Raw genomic sequence first — 22,832 nt, 5'->3', positions numbered from 1 at the left:
TAACTCTATCCATAATTGTATTATATGCAATTTTTTTGGTCCCTATTAAGAAGGAAAACTGATGCCAGATCATCATCAGAAACTTTAATATTTTGTTCAGTTTCAATTTCTTTTATTTCTAATTCTGCTAGAGAACAGTCTACATCAGGGATTGTTATGTTAAAATGTGCAAGTTGCTTCTCCATGGATTGCAAGTGGGCATTGATTAACTGAAGAACCTTGACTTTTATTTTGATCAATTGATAGTAGGGCTGTGCATCGAAATCGAAAGCGGTAATTCGGAAGTTTGAAATCAAAAATTTTTGAAATTTTGGCTTGAATTTTCCCGACTGAATTCGATTTCGAAATGGCCAATTCCGATTTCGAATTCGATACCGAATTGAATTCGGAATTCGGTGAATTTTGAATTCACAGAATTCCTTTTTTTTTCCTCCTCTCTTGTTCAAAAAAGCAAAAACCTGTTCAAATTTAATGCAGTCCCCTTGGATTCCACAAGTCGGCTGTCTCAAATTCAAGAGGAAAGGATAAAGGATGAAGCTAAATAGCTGATAACATAACAATTATAACCTATACAATCATCCTAGCAGAGTTTGAATTGCAGAAATTACTTATGGCCCGTACAAACATCCAAACCAGAGTGCCTTTTCAATACTAAAAATCACAAGAACTCTATCACTTCATAGTTCATACGAGAATACTTATACAACCACTCCAGTGAATACTTATACAACCATTCCAGTCCAAATTTTAAATACAAAACAATTCCAGTAAATAATACAAATCAACTATTATCAAATAATACAAATGTAAGCAACAATTCCAGTCCAAATTTCACACAAATAAGACAACAAATATTTCAAAATAAATCATAAATGTAAAACAACATTTCAATTTGCAACTTTCGAGGGATTGAGGGATAGACTTGACTACTCAAACTTGAATTTCTATACTCCAAATCAGAATCACCATTAGAGAATTCAAACATCAAGAATTGTGACTTCTGCACCTCCTTTGATCAAACCTATTATTCAAGAAAGAAAAAAGAATGAACTAGCTTAATTGCATTTATGAATAGAAAAAATATTTCAAGTTTGTCAATAAGAAAAAAGACAATTTACCAAATTCAAATTCCTCAAGATCCTCCAATTTTTCTTCTACATTCAACTCATTTTCGGATGCCCGAAACCAGTCTTGAGCACAAATCAAGGCTTGCACAATTCTTGGAGTTAAAGAGCTTCTGAATGGGTCAAGAACACGCCCTCCGGTACTAAAGGCAGATTCGCAAGCAATCGTAGAGACCGGGACAGCCAACACATCACGAGTCATTTGCGAAAGTATTGGCAACCGAAGACTATTACCTTCCACCAATTCAAGATATCGAACTTGGGATCCTCATCCTCACAATCCTCACTCAAATATTTGTCAAGTTCAGATTTAGTATTCTTTCCTCCAAGTTCAACTTTTCTTTTCTTGAACTCAATTTTGTATCTATCATTTATTTTTTTGGATTCTCCATCAAAGGAAGAGATGCTATTTTCAGATCCGCTAGAAAGTGAAGAAGTAGAGGATTGAGAAGATCCAGTAGGAGTATTAAGTCTCTTGTAATCATCAAACAATTCATACATTGCATCCTTGGCTACACGAGCCACAACGGCACCCTCGGTATCACCATACATTTTACAAGCAATGAATTCAAAATACTCAAACTTTGTCCTAGGATCAAGCATGTAAGCAATGAAAATCAACATGTTCATTTTCTCCACTTGTCCCCAATACTTATCATACTTGTCTTTCATCGTTTTTGCCATTCCACTCAAGTCAAGATTAGCACTTTCTGCCATTTCCTTTAGGATGCCATTAATGTGACTAAGCTCATTGATAAAATTATTAGATGTCACATATTTGGAACCAGAAACTTTTACTGTGAGATCATAAAAGTTCTCCAAAAATATAGTTAAGAATCTTGCCTTTTCCCAATCAACTTTTGTTGGCAAGTGCTCTAGCTCATGCAGCATATATGCATCTTGCTCCTCAAACCTCTCAAATGCCCTCTCAAACCTATGAGCACTGTCTAACATTAAGTAGGTTGAGTTCCACCTAGTTGCCACATCTAAACTAAGTAACCTTTTACTGTCAATTTTTTCAATTTCAGCACATTCCTTGAATTTTTTCAAATGAGAAGGTGATTGTCTAATATATCTCACAATTGTTCGGATAGAATCAACGGACCCCCCAAATTTTTTTAGGCCATCACTCACAATCAAATTGATTATGTGAGCTACACATCTTATATGAATCCACTTTCCCCCTAATATAGCTTTACCCCAATTTTGCAATTTTCCAGCCAAATATTGTACAACCGTGTCATTTGAATAAGCATTGTCAACTGTTACTGTGAAAACATCATCAATCCCCCACTCTAATAAGCATTTCTCAATACTCTTCCCAATTTCAGTCCCTTTATGACTACTAATTGGAAAAAATTTAAAATTCTTTTGTTCAATAGCCAATCACAGTTAATAAAGTGAGCTGTCAAACACATATAATTTATTCGCTGGATAGATGTCCAACAATCAGTGGTAAGACAAACTCTAACAGCTCTACGCCTTAACATATTCTTCAACTTAATTTTTTCATCTAAATAAAGTTGATAGCAATCTCTCGTAATTGTCCACCTTGAAGAAATTTTAAAAGAAGGACAAGCAGTTCTCATGACATGCTGAAATCCTTTACCTTCTACATGTTTGAATGGAAATTCATCAACAATCAATATATATGCAATGCCTTTTCTAATTGCATCAGGGCCATACTTCCAACTAACAAGTGCGCTCTTAACACCCCCCTAAGAGCACCAACTTCTCCCAAACATAATGTACCTTGCCCCTTACACATATTTGCAGGATTCGTTTCACATGATTTAACATGGGATAAGAGAGGAGTAGTACCATTAGACTTCGGATCAGTAGCTATCATTTTCGTACAGTAGTTACATATGCCATGACAAACACCTTGGACATAGTGAAGCTGAAAATGATCCCAAGTTGGTGACCTTTTCTTGTACTCGCCTATCTTTTTCTTAACACCAAGGCCAGATTCTTCACAGCTGTTGGAAATAGGAGCTGGACATGAAGATGGCATTGAATCACTTGAACCTTCTATCTCCTCAAAAGTGGACATGTTTATTGGTATGCAAAAGAAAATAAAAAAAAATGAAGATAGTTTGAATCACATAATGCAGTTTCCTGGAGAACTTGTTTCCAATTTAGCGCAGAAAGTAAGAAGATGGAGCCAAACATAGCATCATAAATACTAATTCAACGAGAGTTTAACACTCAAAAAATTGGAAGAAAATCATAGATGAATTTGCCATAACCAATATGGCATAGGACAGGGAACAGAGAGGTTTTAGTCCTCTAGAGGTGCGGGCTTCAATTAGTACGCATAGATGGCTATAAAAGCATAGGAAGTTGAAAGTAGATAATTAAACTTCATGAATCAGAAGTTTGAACTCCTCCACTTGAGTAATACTTCTATAGTATTATGTATTTCTATAGTAATACTTCCATCTCAGGCCACTTCATTCAGCTTCCTAACTCTTTCTGCCTTGGCCTCCGTGGCACTGGTACCTTCCATTTTCACCGTCTATGAACCCACCCCCTTCTTATCACTTTCACTTTCTTCTTAGTTGCTTCATGTGAGCTAGTTGTGTTCTGCAATCTGCTTATTCATAAACAGATTACCATTTGGTTCCTAATATTTACTGACATGTTGCGTAAACGATTTACCTTTCCTTTATTATTTGTATAGAGATTTGGGAAAATGTTTTCAAAACCCCAACCAAGTTTCTTCTTTGAGCTCAGAGGTAGTAACTAACGTGGATTGTGCCATTTAGGAGAAGAACACTGACATCATCTTATTTCGTTTGACTATTATTAACCCTCGATGGTAAATAGAGTTAGCCTGTGAAAGAGAATATAGCAGGGGATAGGACTACCGCTTGATCAGGCTCACCGTTACAGACTTCAATGTGAGAGTTTTCTGCTGCACTTTAGTTTTTTTATTCTTCTTGTTGTTCTTTTTTCATATTTTTGAAAGTGTTTGAAGTAAGTCAGTAACACTCCCAAGTGGGCCAAGACAACCTAAAGCTACAATTTGACTACCCCATCACTAATCAAAAATGCAAGAACACAGGAACAACAAACATAATAGCCACCGCCTAATTCATCCAGAACCTAATTCAGAAATACTTAGAAGCTGTTTGATGAAATGCCTAAGAAAAATAAACTAGAAACATAGATGAAAGCTAAGTAAAATCACCGGCGTACCTCAATTTGTCCTTGAAGATGAAGGGTGATGATGGCTTGAAGATGAAGGCTGATGATTGCATGAAGATGTTTGTCGGTCTTGAAGATGAAGGCTGATGATGTCTGTCTCTATCGGGCTGGAAGAAGGTGAGAAAGATGAAGGTGAAATCGAGACCGAGAGTGAGAGAGAGTAAGCTGAGTCGGAGAGGGAGGAAGGAAGGTGAGTGAGACAGTGAGTCAGGCAGTGGAGGCGGAGGAAGGAAGCTGAGACTCTGAGGAAGACAGTGACGAAAAGGCGATGACGAAGAGGCAGCGGAAGAGTAAGGACTAAGATGAGTTAACAGATTAGGGTTTTTGCAATATCATGTATCACAGTATCAGTATTAACTTATTATTTCAATTATTAACTTATTATGTTATATAATATATATCATATATGTATTGTTAAATACATTTTCGAATTCGACCCGATTTCGACTAATTCGAAATCGGAATTACCGAATTCACTTCCAAATTCGAAATTCTGAATTCAATTCGAAATCAAAATTTTTCGACTTTGCACACCCTAATTGACAGAGAGCTATCTTGTGAAATATCTTGTGAGAGATGGACTTCATGTTCTTGACTTTTATTTGATTAATTGACAGAATGTTATCTTGTGAAATATCTTGTGATTTTTTTCCAAAAAAGTGGTGGATTTGGAGGTGATATATGGACCAGTATCATAGCAAATAACTGATGCAAGTTGTGGGACATATGATAGAGCACAACTTATGCTAAACAATCTTCCGCATTGTGATCAGTTTTTATCAGTCCTAATATCTCTATTGCTTGTCTAAATGTTAAAGTTGTGATTGATCCAATGCATTTTAGGTCTTCATAAGAAATAGGCCCTTTTACATGCATCAGAAGCAATCGCAAGTAGTATCTTTCACCTTGGATAGGGTGCATAGCAATCACTCTTCCAATTATACTTCTTCTTTATCTATGCTCCAAGTTCCTATGAGTTGCATTTCAAACAAAGTGCTGTGTAAAATCTTTATATAAACATTTGAGTTTTTTTGCATCTTCATCTGTAGCATTCATTTGAAAGAATTTTGTTAGCATAGTGCGTGACATTCGTTCATCTGTAGCTACTCTTTCCAAGATATCATTTTCATTAAACACCATTGATTGCTCTCCTTCTAGATGAACTTGTAAGGACATGACAGATGGATTTATGTCAGTTAGATCAAAAGCAAATATACGCCAAGTTGCTTATGGTGCACATAGCCACCTTGCTGATTGAAAATTTTTTATTTCATCAATTGGGCCGCTGTCTTGTTTTGAGTGTAGTTGATATAGGATCTTTGCGTGACCTTTGTATATATATTTATAAATATATTTCATAGGTTCAATGGTTTAACATACCTCAACATTGACGTGGCAGTTGTACTTTGCTAGTAGGTATGGGTTATATAAATCCACCCAGCGATTATCAAGCTCATAGCCTCTCACTTGAATTTTTCTTCCATTGTCACGATGCATGTAAATTGGGTATGAATTTTTGTTGTGCCTTGTGAAGTCAGCAAAATCTTTTGGGTACCTAAACTTGCATTTGTCGTTTTGCTTCATACATGGAGTTGTTTTGTTCATCACTCCACATGGAGCATGTATCATGTAAGCAACAGCAACAAAATGGAGATAAGGAAAAAAATTGAGTCTAGTAATTCAGCAGAAGCAACTCTGTCATAAGCTTTAGGGGATTCGAGTTTTGATTCATTTGCTAATATAATGAGAAAATGTGCCTGAGGAAGTCCTCTTTTTTGAAATTCTATGACATATGTGTAAACTGCAACCTTGTCAAAGAGGTTTTTTTCACGATATCATCTTTTAGCATTTCCAACTTTGCACGAAATACCCTTGCTGTTAGATCGGGTCTGTTATGTGCTTCTTCATGATCCCATAGATGCTGTGTGATTTTCGGCCAAGCTGGATTACAGGTAATTGTCAAGAAAATATCTGGCTTTCCATATTGTTGAACTAAGGTCATAGCATCCATGTATCTACGCTTCATGTCTCTAGACCCTCCAATAAACGAAGCTGGTAAAAATATCCGACGATCAATATTAGATGTTGAGATTTCTCCATTTGCAATTCTGTCTAAGATGCCTTGGTATATGTTGGTTCTAATCTATCGCTGCCTATTTCGATGAAAATCTAGCTGAGCATATTCTAGCTTCACATATGTATCAATGCAAAATTACTGAAACAAACGACCACAATGAAGCAGGAGAGATTTGTTCAATTTGACGCATTTGAAATTTGTATTAATAGTACTCTCGACAAGAAACTGTGGTTCTTTTCTTTTACCTGTATGCAAAACTTACATAAAAAGGAAAATGCTTCAAAATCTTAGAATTGCTACAAGAGAAATCTCAATAGCGAATATGCTTGACAACGGAGTATAAATTTTATATTTTACCTGCACTCTCAGTCGCTATAACATCTTCTACGGTAGAACAATGATCTATAACAATGTTTTCACTAGCATAAGTTGTTGGTTGCTGTGTGGACAGAGTTTGTTTTACGATTCTTTGAATCCCTTCGTGCCAACCTATTTCATCCCTTGCAAAGATGAGTGGATACTATAGTGTATCATAACAGCCGAAATAATGCTTAATAATCTGTGGTCTTCCATTTTTACCAAAGACTTGTATATGTTGCGATGTATCACCAATATTGAGGTCATTTTCAGCCCAAATAGCGGCCACTTGAGAAACTGTTGGTGTGTTGTAGACTTGCTAATCTAGATTTGCATGTGACTTCAAAAAGATCCTATGACTACAAAGATCGTCAAAATCTCTCAAGCTTTTAAAAAATGCAGCATATGGATTATTGTCAAGGATCTATTGTAACTGGTGAGCAATCGATTCACGAAATTTTCCAGATATAGCCATTAGATTGTTAATTTCATGTTCCGTGTCAAAATAATACAGTTGAACATTTGATGGTTTTTGTCCATCTGAAAGTACCAGTTGGTTCAAAAAGTGATACATCTGGCCTTGGATACGAAATGCATAAATGTCTCTATCTCTTTTGTTTAATTCTTTATCATAGTGCACTCTCAAGGATGTGAACGCGAACATGTTATTATAGCTTTTTACACACTGTCTAAATTCCATTGCTTCTAGTGAGTTTGTACTATAAAGCTTTATCAACTAATGAGAATTTTTGTCTCTGCAAGGTGGATTTGACCAGATGCACCACAGAAACCAAGTGGCTCGAGATAGAAATGTTTAGCATTACAGAAAGGACAATCTTGAACAGCAGGCAGAATAGACGGCTGTGTAGGTATCTTGTTAATCAAATGACTTTTCTTTTTTTGCTTTTGTTGATGTCCTAATGATTTTGTTAATCGTGGTACATCACTCTAACTCTTTTTTTTTGCTTTTGTTGATGTACCACGATTTTCTTTTGACCTATTGCTATTTGTTTGAGAGCTCAAAAACACTGTCTGTTCTTCAACTAAAGGAAAAGAAGAAGTTGTGTCAAAGAATTTATTGATATAATCATGAAGGATTTGATTTCTTTTTAGTAAAATATGTGACTCATAGATGAATCACTACCTCTAAACATAACTAAATCAGTGTCTTCTTGAGAGGAATGAACTTGGTTCTGAGTAGAGGATGAACATGTGTGATCTGCATGGAAAGATTTTGTAATAGGGTCTTGATTTCTTGCGATGAATTCAATGGTCCAAGATTGGAAGTAAATGAGTGCAAAAAAAATCAATTCCTATGTATTATTTCTTACTTAGTGAAGGTGAACTCAATACAGTCCCAATGTTTTCACCAGCAATATGTGGTAAGACTATGCCATTTTGAGCTACTCTTGACGTGACTATGCATGTATTGAGACAATAATTATATTGGGAGTCAGTGTTATCGAAATTTTGTGGCACAGATGATGTTCCAGCCTTAACCATTCTTGCTTCTGTATGACGACGATTTTTTTCTAAAGACATTTCTTCATAAGAACCATACTTCCTTTTGCGGGGCATAGATATTAAATCTCTAAAAAAAAGAGAGAATAACAAAAAAGATAAAGAAGAAATAAGCAAGAATATAAAAGATCATGTATCATGTCGTACAAATTTGAATGAAACACAATGGAAAAAAAAGATTTACACTAAGGAAAATATGCAAGCATATAATCAGAGAAAATTTGTTAACTTGATATCTGTCAGAGATACATATACCAGTTATCCTTAGAAAAGCAGAGACACTGTTACGGCTGTTATAAAGTATAATAAGAATTTCCTGAAAAATAGAAAGCAATGCTCATCAGAACAAATAGCCAAAGAATGAAACATTTCATAAGTATCTCCGAACAAAGATTTATTAATTAAATAGTTAAATGTTTAGAAGAACTAAATCATTAGCGAATATAACACTTAAAATAATAATAAAGAAATTTCTTTAATCATTGGTGAATCATATAGAACAAAGAATATAATAATAATTATTGAAAAATTGGTAAGAAATTTAAGAAGAAACAGTCATGCACATGTGAACGTTGAAAGAAACAGAGAGTTCATTGAGTAAGTCGATGACCGAGGAGAACTTGACTGATATTTATATACGTTGACTATTAGAAAGACTAAATGATTAAAATGATTTAAGCATCAATGAATAAGATTGGACTTAAGACATGCAGAAGCAAGAACAAAATAAAGAGAATAAAATAGAACCTGAAACATGTGCAGAGAAGCAGAAAATGAATACATTGAGCAAAAGGTCGAAAATAATGCAAGAATGTAAAAAGTAGAAAACATTGCTATTGAACAATCAATCTAAATAAACTAACCTTTTGTAGAATACAGTAGGTGAAGTAAAACAAAAGAAGAACAACAATAACCAAGAACTCAGGAACTCTGAAGAACAATGGAGAAAAAGTAAGAAAGCAAATGTCGTTCGTAAATGAAAGACATGGAATAAAAACAAAAAGCAGAATATGTGGAGCCAAAATTGAGACCAAATAATGATAATATTAGCTACGCAAAAGCTCCTCAATAATGAAGAAGCAAAAGCTATATCGCAGCCAAAAGTCAGCAGAAACCAAACGAATGGGTTTAAAATAGCAGGAGAGCAAACAACTCATATAAGCAATTAATGAGCCAAACGGGAGATTGTGCCAAGTGTAATATTGAGAGCCTTTGCAAGAAACAGACCACACGCCCAAGCAAGGCATAGCAAACACAGGCCCATGAATAAACTATACATATGAAATTGCAATGGGCAGTGTAGGCTAATAGCTGATAGAATGCAGATAAAGTGAAGTAGAGACGCAAATAGAGCCTCTAATGATGTACAATGAATGCTAATATTTTTTGTTTGCCATTAACACCTAAAAACCTATTCAACCAACCAAAACTCTGAAAACCCAAAAATGCCTACCAATGTCCACGAAATTACCTCCGACTAAACCGGCCCATGGATTCACTATAGCAAAACTCCCTTCCCGCTTTCATATAGTTAAGGATATTACTGTATGTAATATAATTGATATTATCAATTATACTAATAATTATACATGTCTACTAATATAAATTATTAATTAGTTATAATAAATTTACTAATATAGTTATACTAAATTCCTAATTACACTTGACACAATAATACTTTTTTCTTAAAAAAAAACACAATAATAATTTAGTGATTGTATTTGTATCAAAAGTAAAAACTTCACTACTTTAATCATTTTATTTTCTCATGTTGGATTGCATTCAAATAATTTTTGTTTGATTGTTTTTATGAGTTTCAATTGTGAAATTACAATGGATAATAACTTTGTGATATGTTGATATTTTAATACTTGATTATTTATTAAAATTTGACTATAATAAAATATATAACAAATTTTTATTAATCTCACGGGTGCCCTCGCGGGGGAAGCAGGGTGGGATGAGGGACAGGTCTCCCAACCCAACCCTGCCCCGTTGCCATCTCTATCTAGAACCATTTTTTAACATTCCCTTGGAGGAAGACTGGGAAGAATCGGAAAATGATTGAATCGAGCACACAGTATAGTCGAAAGATCAAGATGAAGGCATAAATATGATCCTGAGAATCACCTTGCCCATCATAAAATTATAGAACGGGGAGTTTGAAATTGGATGGAACCAGGTCATCATTTATGTTATCTATGAAGGGTTGTGCCTTCACGTAATCGATAGCGAACCTTGAGTCTGGGTGCATCATTTGTTCGCCTCCCGAGCAGGCCTTGAGAAAAAGCTCTAGACAGGGAGGCCAATTTAGAAGTAGATTTGGAGGGGATTCACTTGGAGTAACTCCTTCTCGGATGGCGGTCATTTGATTCCTCTTCGAAAGAAATTTCTGGGGAGGTAACCAGCCATCATTTTGATGATTCGGTTTTTTCCTTTCCCTTCCTCTTAAAAAATCTTCCCAACTTTTCAAATATGTCGAGATTCTCTGCTACAAATTTAGCCATTTTAGTGAGGGTTTCTTCATTTGTAGGCTGAGGATCTGGTCTGGGCTCCTCAATGCATTGAGAAGTCTCATGTTAATTATCATCCCGAGGAGCTCTTTGACTTTTTGATCATGTAGGTATTATATTAACGAAACTATCGTTCCCACAAACGGTGTGAATTGATGAGGTGAATTCTGATTAAATGAGCCCAGTCGAGAACGCACGAGCTCACCTACCAAAAATCAAGTAGTCGGGGTCTTGTCCCTCAATCTCACTCCGATGTTTAAGTTAGTTATGGTTCGGGAGTTTAATATACAAGTTCAACTGCGTACCTCAATTGGGAGTATTAGATGAGTATTTATAGTACTTGTACCTAGGGAAGGAATGATACCTGACATCAAAAAGCAGTTTAGAATGGCGGTGTCAGGTGTAAGTCTGACTAGTAGGGTGGCTGGCAGTTAAATCACTCCATCAGTCATGAGTTAATCAAATAGCTAAGGTGTTGGCAGTCTTGAGCAAGAGGGAAAACAAGGTGGGATGCCTCTTCAGTGAAACCTCGTTGATCACTTCGCTTGAGGATGTCAGAGACGATATGTCTGTTATCGACAGGGAGTGAACGGGCTAATGGAAGGCCCAAGTAGACCGAGGTATCCACATACAACATGTGCACTTTTAAAACAACCACTTTAGTATCATTATTATTTAGAATTATGTCCAATTTTTTAAAACAACCATTTTAGAAAGGCTTTTTCAAAGAGTTTGGAGAATGAGAAAGTAATTACGAATGTTGCTATAAACCAACCAAGACAATATTTGACACCTAAACAAGAGGCAACATATACTCTTTGCGTTAAGTTATGTTCTGTTTTCAAAGCCTGAAACAAGAAAATTTCCAGCAATTCTCAATCTACATTTTATTGCTTCATGGACATTAAAGTCCTATGCACCTGGCAAAGGAGAAAGAAAGAACATTAGCTCAAATCATATGAATTTTGTAGAAAACTATTTAACAAGCACATAGAGATGACATATAAAACTTGTTTCTTTGTTAAAGTTACAGCATTTGCTCTTTTGATTTAAGTGTTCAATCAGAAAGTATTTAAATGTTTGTTAAATGATATGGAGATTTCTAAACATTTTTAGGAGGAGGCAAGAGTTGAAACTGTGAGAAAGAGAATTGAAGAAACTACTGAGAATGAAGTTACTCTAGCTCAATGGGCCAAGGTTGTAGGGATGAGTAGAAATTCGTTAGATAAGGTTTTGTGTGATTGCAGAGAAGCTTAGGAAAGAATCACAAGATGCTATAGAAACCTATAATTTCTATTGCATCTTCTTATCAAGGCAAAGGGCTGAGCTTGCAAGATCTGATCTAGGTTCTTTTATATTTATTTCACTTCTTTAGGCAACAGTCATCTTCAATTATTTTTGAAAAAAAAGCTTTGTCTCTATATACTGTAGAAGGAAACCTTGAGCTTCTTCGTGGTGCAAAGAATAAGGTATCAACATATGTTTACTGGTGGATTAGGCAAGCTATCACTAGACCAATAGCAAAGAAGTCTAAAATTACTCGGTTGCGAGTAAGAAAATATGTACTGTTAAATTCTTTGTTCTTCTACAGGTCCACCTGACCAATTAAATTTGTTCAGCTACTACCCTTCTATTCAACGTCACTCATTAATCGCTCTTAAAGTTTGTTCTAGTCTGTTTGAAATAGTCACAGTCTTCAATTTGATGTACATAGTTTCTAGCTTTTGCTGAAGCTTTAGTTTGCCTTTTCTCTTTTCAAGTTCCTTTTTTTTTTGTTTATTTACTATGAAACAAAGGTCAACACTCATGATAACATGGCAAGCCAGTTGAGTAACATTACAGATTCATGTAAAGCATTCTTTGCCTGGTTTTTCCGTGCATTGATATAGGCTATTTGCACAATCATACTTAATGCAGAATCAGCAGCATACACAAGCACATTCCCTAAATTTATCATGGTGCATGTTGTTGTTGATCATAGATATCCAAGATCATTTTGTTCTTACCTGAATTGAGTGCAATAATTTGTAGTGTATATGACTTTGAAAAGAAAGTTTGTAATTGGTGAATGCAATTAGCCTATCCTGTATAGGGAAGCGTAAGTGAACTGGTCCCAAGGATATGCGAGGCAAATGCTATCTTAAGTAGGAGGCTATGGAAACTGCCAACATGCCAAGAAATTGCAGAAGCCGTTAAAAGGGACATTTTGACTGTGGAGCTTGCTCTTGAAAGATACAGAGAGCCAATTTCCCTAGATCAACCAATAGTAGCTGGAGCTTCCATATCATTGCAGGTTCTAATAAATTTCACTTTTGTTCTCTTTCTTTTCTCATCGAAATCATTCCTACGTTAAATTCAGTGTGTTATAGGAGACCAAGATATTAGGGAGAAATGTCTTGAAAGAACCCACCAAAGAGCATAATATGTAAGTCAGGGACCTAACTCTGATCCAAAAATTTAAACTATTAGGTTTCGGACCCTTACTTATATATTAACAACTCTTTCTCTATCTCTCGAATTAATGTGGGATATAATCATTTACTTATGAACCTAACAAATCATTCTCTTCATGAGTAACCTCTCACATTAAATTCAAATTTACAAGCCCTTCTTCAAACCCTCTTTAATACTCAACACAAGTTCAGCTTATCACTTAAGGTCACATCTTTTGCCAAATATGGACCCGCCCTTCTTCAATATGCAAATTGCATTCTGAACCTCTGCCAACCTTTGACTCTTTGGTCTAATTCCAACCAGATCCCCTGCTAAACCCATGGCGCACTTAGTCCAACACTAGCAAAATTCCTTAGCACTTCGGTCCACTATCAAGAAGAGAATTTTCACTGGTTCAACTTCTAAAAGAATTCACTTGCCCATGATTAGCCCAATTTTGTAACCTGAAAGTCTGATATGACTTGTTAGGACCCAAACTCGGAACACACAACTATTAAGACATTAAACGCACAACAATTTAATGACAAACAAACTACAAGTATGAAAGATAATCGACACATAATATTTAACGTGATTTGCCTCCACCATTGAATTTACGTTCACGGAGAGAAATAAGTTTTTTATTATGAGAGAAAAACCCTATATAAGAATACAATTTGAACCCAAATTCAACTCTTGTATACCATCTCTCATCTTCTAAAAACCCTCTCTCACACCCCATACATAAGGTTACATGTCGCTCTTGTGTGTGCCTTGTGTAATATGCCAATCTATCTATTTATAGATAACATTATTTGACCAAAAAATCAATTAACAATAGAAAATCAATACTAATTCCTAAATTGGTTTAGAATAGGAAATAACTCCTATTTCTAAACTCATACAAATAGAAAATTTCTTGACTACTATTTTAAGTAATTAAAATCAATTAGAAAACTAGTTACTTCCACACAAAATAAGAAACCTGTCTAAAAAAATAATCAATTTTCTAACAAATCTCCATCTTGGCAAAAATTTCTTTTAACAATCATTTGTTTTCAACTATCAAATAATATGGTACTTAACTACACACCCAAATTAATTCAGTTTTGATACCAAATTAATTCAATTGACAAATGAGTATGTATAGTTACCCCGAGTCTAATCTCTTGTTGACTCGTGAAAAGGTGCCTCAATTCATCATCTCTCTTTGCAGAATTTTTTCTGACCACCATTGCAATCCGAGATCCCTTTCTGTGAGTTCTAACCTTAATCATTGAGGCAATCAAGTGAAAAAATCATCATACTTTTTTCCATCATCAAGATTGTCTTACCACGTGTGATTTACAAAACTCCACCTAAAACGAAAAATTCGTAACTATCGGACTCTTTTGGTATATGAAAATTAGATCTCTTTGTTTTATTAGGACACATACCTCACCACCTAAAGAACATAATTCGAATCTAATAACCATTTGAGATGAAGTATCAACTGATGGAGTTATAAGAAAGTCTCCACCGATTCACGTCTAAAATCAACATTAGATTTCACTTTTTCCTGACTCTTGAATCACTTGCTTAGATTCACCATCAAGTATCTTCATACTTTTTGACTTTCCATCTTTCATCTTCAATGCTTCTTACCAAACTCTTGAAACAAGGATACCACCCATTAAATTATTCAATTGGCAATAACCACCAACCCACTTGATCTTAACAGTTAATTAGGATCCAACCATTTGTTGGGGAGAAACATCTCAGGAGAATCCATCAAAAAGCCCAATATGTAAGTCAGAAATCTAATTTTGATCAAAAAATTTAAACTATTAGGTCTCGATTCCTTACTTATATATTAACCGTTCTTTTTTTTATCTCTCGGATCAATGTGTAACATAATTCTTTACTCATGAACCTAACATAAGAAGGTGTAAGGAATGTTTTAAAATGTTTTTTGTAAGTAAGATCAGAATGAATCATCAAAACTGACTCAAAGTTCAAGACCAAATCACATTTAAAAAGAACCAGACTCGTATGAATAGAACATAGCACATAACATTGGGTACCAGACTAGTCTAAAAGAATGAGGCAACCTGATATGACATTTTTTTTCGAAATAAAAACCATTTAACCACATAGTCAAATGATTGAAGACATCTTAACTATTCCTGAAGCAGCCTACAATACAATTCACTCCTTTCTCTGAAAAGGAGTACCGTTCTTCACAAGACTGCAGAACTTAAAGTTGCAATAGCAAATGGATTCGTTCCTTGTCATAGATGAAGGATTAGATCCTTGTCGTCCTGATTCTCTCATCCCCTTCTTATTTCCTCTTCTGAAGAAATGTTAGAGAAAAGGTTGCCAATAAATGCTTAAAAGGAAATTAAAGACCTTCCAGATCTGAAAGTAACAGTGAGTGCTATAACTTGCAACTAGCAAATTTTTTCTTACATTAGCAGAGGTAATCTTACGTAGCCAAACAGGGATAAGAAAACTAGATAACATTATACTATCATTGGATTCCTTTCAAAAGAAAAGATTAACGAGACAGCCATAGCCTTTTCAATAAAATGCTTAATGGTTTAGAATCCCATTAAGTAGGATCCATCAACATTCATCCACATATTCCTGGTGTCCTTTACAAGTGTGTGGAAATTATCGTTTCAGTGTTGATTCTTCCTGCTCCGTTTCTCCATTACCCACTCTTTGTCATTTCCCTAGTACTAGTATAAAACCAACCAAAAAAAGGAATGCTTAAATTGAAAGGAGACACCAATTTTAAGTATATTTTAGTTCAAATTATCAGAGTGCAACTATGAGCGGTATCTGTTTATAAGCTTTTTGAATTTCAATGGTTGTGCAGGAGATTGTAGCAGGGCCAGACGAAACAACTCCAGAAGCAATGTTGAAGAAACAGTTCATGAAGAGGGACATGGAGAAACTGCTCAATCATTCGACGAGATAGGAAGACACCTAAAACTTTCAAGAGAGCGAGTACGGCAGATCAGTTACACTGCCTTAACAAAATTACGTGAGAGTGAGACTAGTATGGTAAATGATTTGATAGCATATATATTGCATAGCTGAATCAGCAGATTACATATATGACATAATAAAGAACTAAATTGGCAGAAATTGTGGTTCTGCAGTTATTCCTTGAAGAGAACTCAATAGCATTATTTGAAACAAACCAAAAACCAAATTGACCAAAGTGGATTTCTTTTCTCAAAATGGTGGTTTCCACTTTTATCTATTGTACCTATCTGGTAGAAGCGTGATAAATTAGTAGAGTTAGTGACTGCAACTAGACCAAGGAAAACATGATCTTTTTCCATAGCTGTTTCATTTATGAGATAGTAGCTGGTATATAATCAGAACGGCCTAAAGCCTAAAGTGAAGGTTTCCTAATCAACAAGCGAACTGCATTTACCGCAACGAGCAGGAATACGTGTATTAGACTAGCTATCATAATCAAATCATTTGTCATCCACTTTGCGTTGTTGGTTACATCATTACTAAATGCACGACGAAGAAGAAGATTTACCTGATATAAATATTCCATCTTGAGCTATTCATACAAGTAAAAGGGTAGCTGGAGGATTTTGCCTTTTCAGATCAAACAGGGAAAAGAAAATGCAAGTATAAATTATACCTGTCTAATTTCATCTCTAAACAAATTTACGTCAGAAATTTTATTCTAGCATCTTGTACGTGGAAGCTGCAGAAAGCTTCTGAACAATGGTTTCAAATTAGTCAAAAGTGATTCATCCTTCGTCATTCTCTTTCCCCAGCACAGACATCCAAATGATAAACCAGAGGAGTTATCCAAATTACTCTTCCCCTCCTTCACTCTCCCGACGGACTGCATCAAATTGATTTATTAAAAGGTCTACAACCAAGGGTACCAAATCATCACATGGAACTCCCTTCTTATAAACTTCTCCTAAATGTGAATCACTGCCAATTCTCCCTCCCAAGAACACATCCGCACCTTCGACTGGCTTTCCATTTTTATCTCTTGTCATGCATCCCATGAATCCAATATCTGCAACTTGAACCTGTCCACAGGAATTTGGGCAGCCAGTCCAGTGCATTCTTACAGGCCGAGTGATGGAAACTTGGCGCTGAACCTCCTCTGTGATCTTCAGTGCACGAGCTTTAGTCTCTATTATTGCCTGCCCACAGAACTGATTGCCAGTACAAGCTACCAAACCTCTCATGAGAATAGGTGGTTCTGGAGAAAACCTGTTCTTTAAAAGAGGCTCTTTGAGCAATGCCTCAAGCTTTGCATTCTCAATGTTGGGAATTATGATATTTTGTTCCACAGTTAATCGGAGTTCACCCGAGCCATACTCATCAGCTAAACGAGCAAGCTCATCCATGTCATCTGCTTGGACACGACCTACTGGTATATGAAGACCTACGAAGCTATAGCCTTCCTGTTTCTGTGGATGGATACCAAGATAATCTCTCCTCTCCCATTGCTTTTGAACCAGGTCTTCAGATGATGCTCTCTCTAGCTCTTGTTGGGGAATCCTCTTAACAACCTCAGACCTGAAACCTTCTATTCCCTGCAAGATTGACATGGACAAACTCGGATAAGCTAAAATAATTTCATGTTCTCTTATCTGTTCAGCAAAATTTGCATTTAACTGCAGTAACTTATTAATGATGTTCTGAATGAAAAGAGAATGAAATGCTCACAAGTTCATCAATCAACCACATCATTCTTGTTTTCTGCCTGTTCCCTCTTGTACCAAGATCTCTGAAAGTTTCTAGTATTGCTTTACAAACCGGTATTATATCATCTCCTGGAACCCATGCATCAAGAGGGATTGCGTCTGCACAACGTTTGGGGCTAAAAAATCCACCCACCAGTAAATTGAATCCAAATCTTCCATTTTTAGTGGCAGGCATATAGGCAAGATCATTTATGTGAGGGTGCTCGTAAAGATCATGAGAGCCAATTACGCATACATTCCACTTCCTTGGCCTGCACAAATAGCATAAGTTACTAAGTTAAAACTTATTGATGAAATTCAGTGAAACTTTTGTGGATAAATAGCGGTATGCTGTAAATTTTTACAACTTTCTATTACGATATCATCTGCTTCATAATGTTGGTAAATTCACCAGAGGCATTAAAAATTATAAAGAATGTCTAAAAATTGGGGACAAAAAAGGGAAAAACCACTGTGCTGAGACGATATATTTATCAGAACCAAGCAACGAGATCTTCACTGACACACTTATTACCTTTCCGTAACAAAGGGAGCTAGCTAGCACAGAAAAACTTACAAATTACTGATGCTTGGATTGCCACGGGAATTTGCAGTTACAAACTGAGAGAGCAAGTTAGTATAAGGCCTTGTGTCAACAATTTCTTCAGGATCAATCCCTGCAAGAGGGTTCCCAACTGGATTCCTTACATTGTCCATTCCACTCTGTAGGCTTGTCAAGCCAACTTCTTCCAGTCCTTTCAAAATCTCTGGTACATCCGGGAGAACAACACCTCGAATTTGCCAATTCTGCCTTGTTGTAACATCAGCACACCCCTCCTTCCCATATTTCCTTATCACACTTGCCAGATATCGAGTTTGAGCACTAGTTGTTACACCATTTGGCAGCTTCAATCTCATCATGAACCGACCATCTAGTGATCACAAGTCACAAACAGCAAATTAGGATTAAGTGTATAATGCAATTAACATTTGAAATATGAAGAAAGGTATATGTGGTGGACAAATCTTTCTTACAAATATATAACGTGGTTTCAACTCCAAGACTCTCATAGATCCCATTTTTCAGGCCCAATGAACATCCATTCCACTGTAAAAGAACTATGACATTCCTCTGTTTTCGGGTGTGCATATATAGTTGAGGCAAGCCAAAGGCAGCAATCCTAATCGGGTATGACCTTATCCAACAGTATGGCATTCTAGTCATAGTGCATTTTCACATACAAAGACCAGCTGCAGCTGAATATTCATCACCCTTTTCAACATATTATATGATTTAATCAAATATGCATTATTAGGTGTCTGTTTGCAAGTTTGCAACTTCAATCTAGACAACTTAGTCTAGTTTTTTATACAGGGACAATCTAGTCAAACTGAAGAGATCACTCCAGGGACAATTCTACCAAAATCATATGAACATCTTCTTCCAGTATAATGAGCTAGAACTAGACTAATGTAGTGAAAGATGACATATAGCTCCCTAACTAATCACACAACAAATGTTGCCAAAAATATTGACATATGAAAAATGCAAGGAGAGCTAATTTTCTGACTACACTCCAATCAAAGGCAGAAAAATGTGAATAGAAATCACTTAACCGATTCATGATATCTATTAACCATCCACTCATCACAAAACGCGTGTCATTAATTATTTAGAACATAAATCGACTGATCTGTGACAAAAGTATGTATTTCTTTAGCACATCCTAAAAAAAAAAATTTCAGACTTACAATGGTGCTTCCTCCTATGGAACAGACCAAGCCACTTGAGTCTCACATCAATATCATCCTTAGTAAGCTTGGATTTATCAATTTCTTCAACTGGGATGTTAGCAAGCTCTTCAATTCCATTCTCCACGAACAACTTCATAGGCTCCTTCTCAATCTTGACTTTCTCCGGAGGATTTATACCTTGTCTGTATTTCTCCTTTAGCACCCAATATCCTTCTCTTTCCTCTACTCTAGGCTCCAGCCTCAGAGCATCAACATCTGCTGCCCCCCCTGATGATGATGCTGGTGGTGCAACAGTCTGAGATGCTGGTGGAGTTGCATGAAGCCTAAAATTCTTAGAGTTTGGCCATGGATTTGGTGCCAAGAATTTAACTGAAAGTGATGCCATTCTTCCAAAACTGCAAGAAATTCTTCAGGGCTGGTGGGATCGGTGGTGGAAATGGTGAAGAGTTGGAAGAAGGAGAGAATGAGGTGAGACCATTTTGTAGAGGATGAATATGTGACAACGGTTTCCAGTGGACTCTTGGTAGCTGCTAAGGGTCGTTTTGGACTCTAGCATAGGTTGTTTACAGCCTGAAACGATGGGCTTCTTGCACCCTTTCCGCTAAGGTTACCGACCAATGGTGATTAATGCACTTTTTTTTTTTTTTTATCCAAAACAGGAGAAGGATGAGACATATAAAAAGTCCCGGGGGGGCGGGGGATTTAATCCGAAACCTCTAATTTTTTAAATTTTAATTTTAATCATTAGATTAAGGTTTCACTAGTAATAAATGTATATTTAAAGGTGTTTACATTAAATAAATATAATACATTTGTAGGAATTTATCTTACATTTGCACGGTAAATGTATATAAAGGATTAAGTAAAATAGGTTTAGATTAGTGGGTAGTCATTTAGATAAGTTCTTAATTATTTAATGGAAAATGATAGTGTTAAATGGTAGAAGGTGAGGACTGAGGAAGGAATAACTGGACGAGTTTAAATAATGCAAGTTGTAAATTGAATGGTAGTGGTTTAGTGTACAGTTGTCGAGATAATACAGTTCCTTTAAAGTATATGATGAATTATTAAAAAAAAAAAAAAAAAAAAGTATATGATGAATTAACTAACATCAAATCATGATTTGTTAGGGGAAAGAGTAGGTTTGTTAGCAAGATGATTAGGCGTAGCTCCAGAAACCACAAGCTATTTCTAACATCATGTTCAATTGATTAAGATAAGACCAAGATTATCAAACTTTTCTCAGTTATGTGATACTTTTACAGAAATCTGTCTCATTATTATAGATTATCAAGTCCACAAGTGTAATTCCTTTTACCACACGCAAAAAAAAAAAAGAAAAAGAAAAAATTTGGAGACAATTACCCAAGTTGATTTTTATTTTAAGCTTGTACTTCTAACTTTTAATTAGAAAAACAAATCAAAAAGCTACCCATGTACTTCTCTTTCTTCTCATACGTAGGCAAAAATGGGTTTTGTTTCACTCTATTCGAGTTAACAGTTTGGATAGAAGATTATTTGAGAATATATATTTTTTGAAATACTACAGTATTGGAACACATTTTATAATATAACGTATATGAAATAGAAAAGTAGTTAAAAAGACAAAACGGTAAAGAAAATGTATTTATGTTGTAAGTACAAAAAATTTTTCCAATAAAAAGCTATCCAAACGCTCCCATAATATTATTCAAATTCTTTACTTTTGTTTTTATTTTTAATATATTGAGACCATTTTACTTATGCAATCATCAAGGATATAACAAAAAAATTTAAAATGTGATTGTCAGATAGTACTCCAACTTCAGCCTTATATATTGTGTATATAGATTTTTTTTTGGTACACAAGAGGTGCAACATTGTAAGTAATTCAATTAAGGGAAGTTGCTAAAGTAATCTTTCACAGTTTGAGAGCATTTTAATTTAGTTCCCAATATATAAAAAAAAAAATTATTTTCATTGTTGACAAAAAATTAAAACAAAGTGGTCCATATTTCATTTCTAGTTGTTTTGTTCATATATACACACACATTATATATTTCGAAAACGTTTCTATTATTTTAGCCACTTAGGGGATCAAATTAAGGTCCATTTTTTTTTTTAATGAAGTACCTCAAATTTTGGAAACTATGGTCCCTTTTCTCGAAGTCGATCGAGCAATAATTAGAGCATAGTGTAAAGTTATAAGCAAGTAGCTTAGTTAGGAAAGATTTCACAAACTTTTACTAGATCAAATAATGCAAATTTTGTTATCATTGTTGATTGTACTCTTAGGATGAGCTTTATGAATTGAGAAGTTAAATTATCAGGAAAATGGATTAGAATGAAGTTTAGCAAATAAAGAGGGTTAAAAAAAAGACAAATTATTTTAACTACAAATAATTACCTGATAAAAGAGAGATCAATATAATTTCGTAGCTTCTACAACTATTTCGAATTGTGGTGACGTTTTGGCCTCCAAGCATAGCCAAAGGCCAAGCGGACAATCACCGCCGCCAACTCGATCACTACGATCATTCCACCGCATTGCAAGCCGCCTGAAGAATGGTTGAAAAGGCCAGATGATGTGGCGGCTAGGTATCGTAAGCTTTTAAGCCACAGACTTCGACTGTTTTTGTCACATATTAGCTGCAAACTCAATTTGTTCCTTTTTGAAAAAAAAAAAAAAAAAATCCCACCCGCCTGTGTCTTTCTCATCAAAATTGTCTATTACAAAATTCGAATCTTAAAACTTGATACAAAAATGTCCAAGAGTTCTCCTCCAACAGAATTTTTTTTCTTTACAAGCTCAAGTTACAAGTTGAATTTTTTTTTTTTTTTTGTGTTTGAGTAATGGTTAATTGATTAAGGTAAATTTTGTCACTAGTCCTATTAACATCTGCTTAAAGTTTGCCTATAATTAATGTTTTCTTTTCTTGCCTATAATTATGTTAGAAATAAAATGATTTTTTTACTAAAGAAAGAGTGGAAACGGATACGAGTTGACAAATTCAATTTTGTTTTGAATGAGAGTTAATTGATTATGTGTAATATCTCACTAGTCAACATCGTACTACTTAATTTTTCTTTTTTTTTTTTAACCTCATACTACTATTTCCTCGTTAAAATGATATGACTACTAGAA

General features: G+C 35.2%; 2 protein-coding genes across 2 annotated transcripts; one reads left to right on the top strand and one right to left on the bottom strand.

Moving 5' to 3' along the window:
- The first annotated feature begins 11,189 nt into the window (after nucleotides 1-11,189).
- Nucleotides 11,190-16,197, top strand: LOC140036212 (RNA polymerase sigma factor sigD, chloroplastic-like). The gene is made up of 6 exons (XM_072077531.1): nucleotides 11,190-11,204; nucleotides 11,919-12,022; nucleotides 12,178-12,352; nucleotides 12,692-12,760; nucleotides 12,895-13,095; nucleotides 16,096-16,197. Exons 1-6 carry the CDS (start codon nucleotides 11,190-11,192, stop codon nucleotides 16,195-16,197), a joined length of 666 nt encoding a protein of 221 aa, XP_071933632.1.
- A 564-nt stretch (nucleotides 16,198-16,761) lies between these two features.
- On the bottom strand, nucleotides 16,762-20,232 carry LOC113732337 (ferredoxin--nitrite reductase, chloroplastic). Its single transcript, XM_027258041.2, has 4 exons — nucleotides 19,706-20,232; nucleotides 18,531-18,885; nucleotides 17,937-18,225; nucleotides 16,762-17,803 (listed from the first exon to the last, which is right to left on the bottom strand). Exons 1-4 carry the CDS (start codon nucleotides 20,091-20,093, stop codon nucleotides 17,063-17,065), a joined length of 1,773 nt encoding a protein of 590 aa, XP_027113842.1. The 5' UTR covers nucleotides 20,094-20,232; the 3' UTR covers nucleotides 16,762-17,062.
- Between the last annotated feature and the right edge of the window lie 2,600 nt (nucleotides 20,233-22,832).

Source organism: Coffea arabica, chromosome 2e, assembly GCF_036785885.1.
Source record: "Coffea arabica cultivar ET-39 chromosome 2e, Coffea Arabica ET-39 HiFi, whole genome shotgun sequence".
NCBI classification, from domain to species: domain Eukaryota; kingdom Viridiplantae; phylum Streptophyta; class Magnoliopsida; order Gentianales; family Rubiaceae; genus Coffea; species Coffea arabica.
The sequence above is the reverse complement of the archived record's forward strand: the minus strand, read 5'-3'. Positions and strand labels throughout refer to the sequence as shown.

Excerpts from the sequence above, each read along its gene's own strand:
- LOC140036212 (XM_072077531.1), top strand. Across the intron at positions 12,353-12,691 it reads CTAAAATTACTCGGTTGCGA|GCTATTTGCACAATCATACT; the intron begins GTAAGAAAATAT and ends GCATTGATATAG. Across the intron at positions 13,096-16,095 it reads GAGCTTCCATATCATTGCAG|GAGATTGTAGCAGGGCCAGA; the intron begins GTTCTAATAAAT and ends ATGGTTGTGCAG.
- LOC113732337 (XM_027258041.2), bottom strand. The coding sequence starts at position 20,093 with ATGGCATCACTTTCAGTTAAATTCTTGGCACCAAATCCATGGCCAAAC. Across the intron at positions 18,226-18,530 it reads AATCCAAGCATCAGTAATTT|GCCAAGGAAGTGGAATGTAT; the intron begins GTAAGTTTTTCT and ends CTATTTGTGCAG. Across the intron at positions 17,804-17,936 it reads TGTGGTTGATTGATGAACTT|GGAATAGAAGGTTTCAGGTC; the intron begins GTGAGCATTTCA and ends TCAATCTTGCAG.